Source organism: Alligator sinensis, unplaced genomic scaffold (assembly GCF_000455745.1).
Source record: "Alligator sinensis unplaced genomic scaffold, ASM45574v1 scaffold1277_1, whole genome shotgun sequence".
Classification (NCBI taxonomy): domain Eukaryota; kingdom Metazoa; phylum Chordata; order Crocodylia; family Alligatoridae; genus Alligator; species Alligator sinensis.
In genome coordinates this window covers 1,524,944-1,533,378 of record NW_005842341.1, presented here as the reverse complement: position 1 = coordinate 1,533,378, position 8,435 = coordinate 1,524,944, and the positions used below count along the sequence as shown (strand labels likewise).

Genomic DNA, 8,435 nt, shown 5'->3' with positions numbered 1-8,435 from the left:
GGAGAAGTGGCAGAACAGACCAGGTTCATGATAAAATGGTAACAGTGCTTATGTGGCAAAATTTAGAAGAGTACTATAGGACCATTCATTCCAATACCTGTTTTGACTTAAAAATCTTCATCAAAACCAGGTCCTGAATCTTAAGAGAAGCTTTTCAAGATAGCCTGTATTGTGTCCTTAGAAGCCAATCCTGCAAACAGTCTTGTACACCGTTAACTATTAATACAAGTAGTTTCTCCAAGTGCAAAAGGACTGCTCATGCAGATTTCTGAAAGATTGAGCCTTTACATCCTTTTCTCAAAAAAAAATCACAAATCAGAACTACTTCTACTGGTCTTCTATAGGCCTAAGAATTTTTGTTATTTCTGGATTAAACATTAAAATGTTTTACACTGCATACATGTTTCATATATCCCTGAACCATTTCAATGAAAGCATAAACAGTATGAAATACAAGTTATTTTTTCCTTCAAATCAGGGTTCCATATTTTTATTTAAAAAAATAATAATAATAATAAAAAAAAACCAGGAATGCATGACAGTACAATTAACTGCTTCTCTCTCCCACCACTGCACTCACACAAGATTCACTAGTTTTGTGCTTTGGGAGTGGGGGCAGAAAAGACTAAAAAGACAGACTTCCACAAAAATTCTAGAAAGCTACTAATGTTCTGGAATTACGATCTTCAGAAGTAAATCTGCATAACCATAGCTAAATGAAGTTAAAAGATCAAGATGTATATTGCAAGTTATCAGGCTACAGTTTGGGCTCATTACAGCTATGATGAATTTACAAAATGTGTTCCCGCTGTTGTACAGCCACCACCTTAATCTTATACTGAATATATACTGTACTTAAAATCCAGGTGCAGAGACCTTTTTCATTTTTCCTTTTATTTATTTTAAGCTAGCCATTGCCTGCAATGGACATAGCACTAGAAAAATACGACTTCTGGCACAAAAAGATTAAACATTTTACAATGGAATTAGTGGCTACGTTTTCAGACCTATTCAAATGCATTTATTAAGACTATTACCAAAAGGTGACAGCCATGGCAGGACAAGTAGACCAACTATAAAAGCAACAGGAGAAAAAGTAGTTATGATTTTCATTACTACTATGTTCTTACCAATATACAGTTAGTTCTATTTGTTGTTAGTGATATACAGTAGACCCTCACTAATTCACACTAGTAACTGAGAAGCCAAATTTCAAACATGCAAATATACTAATTAGCAAAACGTTTTACCATGAAAAAGTATATTTTGTTCATTTTACAAATTAAATTGATAATACTTTACAGAATACTCATAGATGCATTATAGCATATTTTGCAAAGACCTCATTACAATGCACTGCTGAGAGGCTAAGCAAGTACCTCTGGAAGGGCAGGCACTAGGTTATTGTGAACCACTGCTAAGCAACTATCATTGATTTGAAGGGCAAATTAGTGAGGTGCTCTGTATGAGAGGGGAATAAAAAGCTATGTTTCCTTCACTAACCCAAACATTCTTCTTTAAAAAAAGAAGAAAAAAAATTTGGTGTTTAAATACTGTCAAAAATCTGACAAACCACAGTACCAAAGAAATCCAAAAGGCCAAAACGGTCCTTAGTTCATCCTGTTTGCCTGGGTATTGCAGTAACTTTTGGAAGACCCCCAACAATAACAATTTTGCATTTCTAGGGCACCTTCCATCAGAAGATTTCTGAACTTTTTACCAACTAATGAATTAAGCCTCACAATACCCCTGTGAGGTAGGTTTTATCCCTATTTTACAGACAGGGAACTGAGGCAAAGAGAGGTTAAAGTGACTTGCCCAACATCACACAGCAAGTAAAGTTATGGACAAATGAATAAATTATATAGTGACCTACAAGGGGGAAGGGACTTGCCACGCATTGGCTGCTCTACAGTAACCATGGGCACACTCTTACCCTGCAACAGCTTGCCTCCCTATGAAACCAGGATTACATTATCACTGTTTCACTTTCACTTCTCATGTATCAAGAGAATATATGGGGACAATTACCAAGAAGCAGCTGACACGTGACAAAAATCCCTGACCCCTTTAACTTGCTGTAATGTATTTGTTTGTATGTATCCTACATGTCAGAAAAGAGAAAACAACTTGAATCTTCCGACTTCCATTCCTGTGCTCAATTACTAGACACTGTTTCCCATAACATATATACCTAAGCCTGGAGGTGGATTTAAGGATTGAGTTTGGCTTTGACCATAGTCACAGTGGGGGACTAAAGTCCCTAGCATTCCCATTTACACTGTCTTTTACTCTCACCCATGCAACATTTTTTGTAAATATGTTAGTTGACAGTACACTGTAACAGCTTCTTCAGAGCCAGTTGTCTCTTGGTTTTAAAGTAAACATTTAAATATCCCATAGGTAAATTCTTGACATGCTAAAAAGTAAAATATATTGGATTACATGCCATCCACAATGAAGAAGTCAAATCTCTCACAGACTTCATGGGGACAGAATTGGGCCTATCAGACAGAGATTATCTGCACAAATTTACATCCACGTGAGTTTTTGGGGGCAGAGTTACAGGAATTATAATGCCAGTTTTGAAAGATCCTTCCCTTTAACAGTACTGGTTGGCATTACCATGATAAAAACTAACTTATTTAAATGAAGCACTCTTAAAAATTAAAGCTACAACTTCAGTGTTACAGCACCAGAATGTGTGTTGTGTAAAATTCTACAACTTAAACAATAAGCTAATGAAATAAAAATGACTGAATTTGAAAAGGAAAAACAACACTAATTCATAAAGTGGTAACTGAAACTATAAATAATTTTTCTGACAATTACACAGCCTAAGAGGGTTACATAGCAGACTGAATTTATACTTTAACAAAACATACCTTTCGCAACCAATTTTTTTTTAAACAAGCAGCCACTTTTAATCACCTCACAGCCCCCATGAGAAAACATGGATCACTTTCTAACAATCATGTGATATGCTTTTTTCCTTTTTTTTTTTTTTTAAATATGCTATGTAATAAATCCATTAGAAAAGTGTCCATATTTTTCATTTTCTAAGTTTAAGGAAAATGCATGAAACTAACAAAGTGGTTTCCAGTTTTAAGTAGTTATATTTAAAAAAAAAAAAAATCTATGAACTTTGGTTTCCTTATGTTTTCTAAATAAAAAATATATTAAAATATCTACAAATCAAATATTAAAGGAAAAAAGTAGCTCCAATGAGCAGTTTGTAACACAATTTAAGTTCCTATTTACTTCTCTCTCAAGTAACTTTTCATGGGAAGAGATATTTTAAATCTGAAGTGCAACAAAAAGTGTCGTCTCGGCTGAAATGGCATTCTGAAGTTGTTACAACATTGGTGCACTTTCTGACTCATTCACCACAGTCAACACAAGCATATCATGTCATGATACATGATCATGTTCCTTAAAACAAGTATTCTGGATTTAGCAAAGTGACAAGAATAGGGACATCAGCAAATACAAGTTTGCCAAGTAGTGTATCTCAGAACATCTGTCTCTTCTTCTTGCAACAATGCTGTGGGTGAAGCCATCAAAATATAAGCAGCACCACTTTGGGAATTATAAAGATGATTCAAACTGTTTGTTTTGGTCAGCATTTGCCTCTAGCCTAACAGCAGGTATACTCTCAGATTTAGTCCTCCTAGTTTTGCTGTGTGAAGAATCAGTGATGACTTCTGAACATGAAATACCAATTGTAGACGATTTTTCCATCTCCTTTTCAGCGCTGTTTTCTGATGTCCCACAACATTGCTTCAAAGCACATTGAGTTCTGCAGGGAAGCTCGCAATTACCTACACCTGATTCAGAGCCTACACTGGCAAATTCAGGCTGAATGGTAGTAGCATGAATTCCTTCATCATGAAAAATCTCTTTAATGTGCTTAGCCACTTTCATGTATGATTCAGGGTCATGACATTTTATGTGAGCAGTGCCAATGATCCTGCTGCCTGCCAATTGCCAAACATGTAATTCATGGACTGCTTCAACTCCTTCAAGTGTATGCAGCTTCAGGCTCAGAGAACGAATATCTATTTGTTTTGGAACAGTTTGTAAAAGGATAAGGGCCGATTCCTTAAGTAACGGGTAAGTTGTGTAAAGGATTATGCACACCATCATCAGACAAAGAATGGGATCTAAATATAGTACCCAGCATGGACCGGCCACATGCTCCAAAGGGCTAACCGTGGAAAGTGGTGGGGCTACAGTAGCATTTTCCATACAATGGCTATTGATACAAGGATTAACACAGGGCCCATCTTTGGGACAAGGATTCCAAACGAAGTAAAATACTAAGGCATTCGCCACCACAATAACTGACCCCAATGCATCTCCAAGAACATGCAAAAAAACTCCACGCATGTTAAGTTGTCCACTAGTGTCTTCAACATCAATGTCCAGAGAGTGACGGCCAGCATTCCCATTCATTTGTAGGTCATCCTTGCCATCTTTCTCTACATCACCTGCAAAGAAAGCAGTGCAATGATTACACTATTTCACTACATCATTAAAATAAGGGTATTATAGACTAAACATTTATGAGTTCATGGCTTAACTTGCAATAAAATTTGGAAACTATGGTCCCAAAACAAACTATTGTAATGAAAAAACTGATTCTGTATGGATGTTTTAAATCCTCCGCCACTCATTTATAGATTATATCTTGGCAATTCAGTTTGGTCTGAATCTTACCCCTACTTTTTATATTATGTAAATATAAACTATGGAATTCATGATTGTGCTCAAGACCCAGAAAAGCACACGTTTTACACAGAAATTAAATACAATAAAAAAAGCTTTGAAAGCATTTTTTCTATTCAATGCCTGATGGAAGTCTACATGCACATTGCTTCATGAGTACTACTTTTTTTGTTTTGAAGTTCATGGCAATGTTTCCCACAACTGAAAGAGAAACAGGTAGTTTCTCCATTTTGTAGCTAGAGGCATCTAATGGAGGAATTTCATGATACATCCCTATGTCTTGTGGGGAGGGGAGGAGGAGGTTGAGGGAGGGAGAGGGGAGGAGGTGTCCCTTGGAGCATGTACAACTGAATAAATGCAATGATCCAAACAGTATATGACCCACATACTTCAGAAGACAGATACATAAATGCATAAGGCTGGAACTCAGATCAGTTTAGTTCCAATAATTACAACCTATACCCCAGAAACCCAATTTGACTTTTAAGTTCCTGTCACATTCACTAGAAGAACATTCCCTTTATCATGGACAAATTATAGCAGAGTAAGTTGAAACAAGTTTCTTCAGGTCTTCAAATAACTGAGGCTTAAAACCTTACTAGAGGCCGATCACCTTTAAGCATTTCAGGCAGAGATGCAGATATCTGGGCTATGCCTGCTCGAATACACTTAACAGGTGGCAGCCCTCTTCCCCCACTTCAAGAAAAACAGTCCATCTGCCTATGCCGTTTTCAGTCCTGGGATACAACCACTGGGTATCATTTCACCGTGTTTCCTTGTATATTGAAGCACTCTGGTCTGTAATATTTTGATATGGCTAACACATCAATGAGTCTAACTATGGCTAATTCCACCATTCACAAAAATAGACATAGGAACCAGTTCCCACCAAGGACAAATTTGGCATCCTTACTGAAGATTCCAGGACCGGCATAACACAGTATACCACTTATTTAAACTTTCACATATACTCCGCTGCTTATCCTGCTACCTAAAGCACTATTCTCTGCCAGAGGGGCAACCATGAGACATTTCAGGCTAACTTGTTAAGTTTTGAAGCTACCTACTTTAAAAAACAAAAAAACCACAGAAAAAACAACAAAAAAAACAAACAAACAAACAAAAACAAAAAACAAAACAAAAAAAACCACTTAATGGAAAATTAGTCACAACTCTAGCCAGGGTGCAACTCTAGTCCCTCTCTAACAGAAGTATTCGTCACACAGCCATGTCTCATTTAGACATCTTCCACTGGTTTAAAATCTTTTCAAACTAATTACTAGGATACTTAGGAAGAGATGCAAAATTAAAGCGGCTTATTTCAGGGTCAGGTTAATGCTTTAGGATCAGTACCATAATTTTCCTATACTTTCACAAAACTGATCTTTAGAAAACTAACACACAACACTATTTGGTAATGATCAGGTATTTTCTTTCTTTTTCTATTGGAGATTTCCAGAACAAGTCCCTGCCATGTCTGGAAGAAAAGCACCATTAAAAAGACACCAAGTAGGCAAAGAAAGCAGAAAAAGAAGTTGCTCAATACGGAATGTAGATGAATGAATGGTACTAACAACTCTGTGAATCACTCACCTAGCTAATACAAAAATAGCAATTGTAGCCAAGTTTCCTGTACGTCTCCAACCCAGTTTGATCAGGATTGATGGTCTCCTTACATTATCCCAACACTGTAAGGCATCAGGGCTTCAACACCTATTTCTCCTTCAGGGTAGGAAGGCAGTACTGCCTAGTGGCAATGGGCAATTCACTTCTCTTGAACTCATTTGACAACTTGCTTTTGACCTTGACCAAGTGACTACACATCCTTGTATGGTCCCTGCCCCTGCAGCATTTGAATGGCTCCTAAGCATTTAACAAGATCATTCCTTTCAGAATCTGTGGAAGGAACAGCTTTAAACAACTTTGATTTTGTGTGTACATACACATACCTGTGTGTATGTGGATGTGAGAAAGTGTGCATGTGTGTACATCTATCAAGGTGCAAACCCATGCACACACAACACATAGCTAAGAAGAAACTTGGAAGCTTTATCTCTTGCAGAAGTAAGTTGTGCGGTCTGCATCCAGCTCCTGCCAGAGCTCCGTCTCCTGCACAGATGAGCTTCCCCGCAACTGGGGGACATCTTCTTGCTCCCCTGGAACAACACCCTGCCCACCGTGAACATGAGGGAAGTGGCAATTTCTCAAGTATGTAGCCAGTCCCAATCCCCAGGAGAGCCCTGAGTATCAGGACAGAGGTGCTGGGTTATATGCTGCCCAGCTTGGAGCCGGGTCACAGCACAGCAGGGCAGCAGTTTGGGATGTGCAAGGTGGCAGACAGCTGCCTCTTGCTCCAAGGGACTCCCCGCAAGACTTACAAATGCATCATGAAATCCTCAGTGCCTCCAGCTACAAAATGGAGAAACCACCTGTTTCTCTTTACCTTTACAAAGCTCTTTGAAACTCGGGGGGGGGGAAGACAACCCTTAAAAAAAAACAAAACAAACTGCTAGGTGAAGTCACACGAAGAAAAACCACTAGGCAAAGGGCGACAAGGTTCTTTGGGTAAATCCGATATCTTTTATTAGACCAACTCAAATAGCTGGAAAAAAATCTTCTTAGCGACCTTTCAGGTACAAACACCCTTCGTCAGGCTGAAGAAGCATCTGCAGTTGGCGTATGTTCTTCCTACACCCCACTAGGCAAAGGGCACATTTACCCGCACCGACCAGGGGTCTTTTGCCCTCTTTCTGCCAGTGCCCGGGCAAGCTCCAGAAGTGCTGGGATGCTCCGGGACATCATTGGTCCCCTTCCCAGGGCCATGTGAACCCTTTAGCAGGACCTCAGCAAACCAACTTGTGCACCCCAACTTGATTGTCACTCAACAATCATAATGTGTAAGAGACCCACAACCAGGCCACTTCTTCATTTAGTGGCCTAGGCATGTGCCTGGCTTGCCTGTACATTAACCCAGCCCCTGCCCCTGGCAGCAAGGGTGGGGAGGGGACAGGAGAGGGCCTCTCCCCTGTCCCCCAAGGGGGGTGCAGCCCCCAGCTTCGTTGGGACTCACCCAGCTGCTCCTGGCTGAGCCCGTTGGGGCCGCTGTAGTTGTCCACCAGCATGTTGGTCTCCTCCTTGTGCAGGGCAGCATCGCCCTCACCAGGGCAACGCTGCAGCTTGGCGCGTGGCGGTGGCAGGGCAGCGCCGTGCGCGTGGCCGTGGCCGTGCTGGTGGAAGAGGCAGAGCCCCAGCAGGTTGATGATCAGCCCGGCCACGCCGGCCACCAGCACGACGAGTGGCTGCTGGATCTCGTGCGGCTCAGTGAAGCGCTCGATGGCCTCGAGCAGGATGGTGAAGCAGAGCGCCGTGAGGAAGACAGCGTTGACCAGCGCACCCATCACCTCGGCGCGCACCCAGCCGAATGTGTTCTTTGGAAGAGGCAGAGCCCCAGCAGGTTGATGATCAGCCCGGCCACGCCGGCCACCAGCACGACGAGTGGCTGCTGGATCTCGTGCGGCTCAGTGAAGCGCTCGATGGCCTCGAGCAGGATGGTGAAGCAGAGCGCCGTGAGGAAGACAGCGTTGACCAGCGCACCCATCACCTCGGCGCGCACCCAGCCGAATGTGTTCTTCTTGGTGGCGCGGGTGCGCTGCGCGAAGCGCACGGCCACCAGCGCCACCACCAGCGCCATCACGTCCGGCAGCATG

At 41.2% G+C, this 8,435-nt stretch overlaps 1 protein-coding gene across 1 annotated transcript; it reads right to left on the bottom strand.

The window, feature by feature from the left end:
• Positions 1 to 475: 475 nt before the first annotated feature.
• Positions 476 to 8,434, bottom strand: SLC30A1 (solute carrier family 30 member 1). The gene is given in 3 exon segments (XM_025210209.1): positions 476 to 4,490; positions 7,799 to 8,157; positions 8,160 to 8,434. Coding segments are annotated over 3 exon segments (1,536 nt in total). The 3' UTR covers positions 476 to 3,588.
• Between the last annotated feature and the right edge of the window lies 1 nt (position 8,435).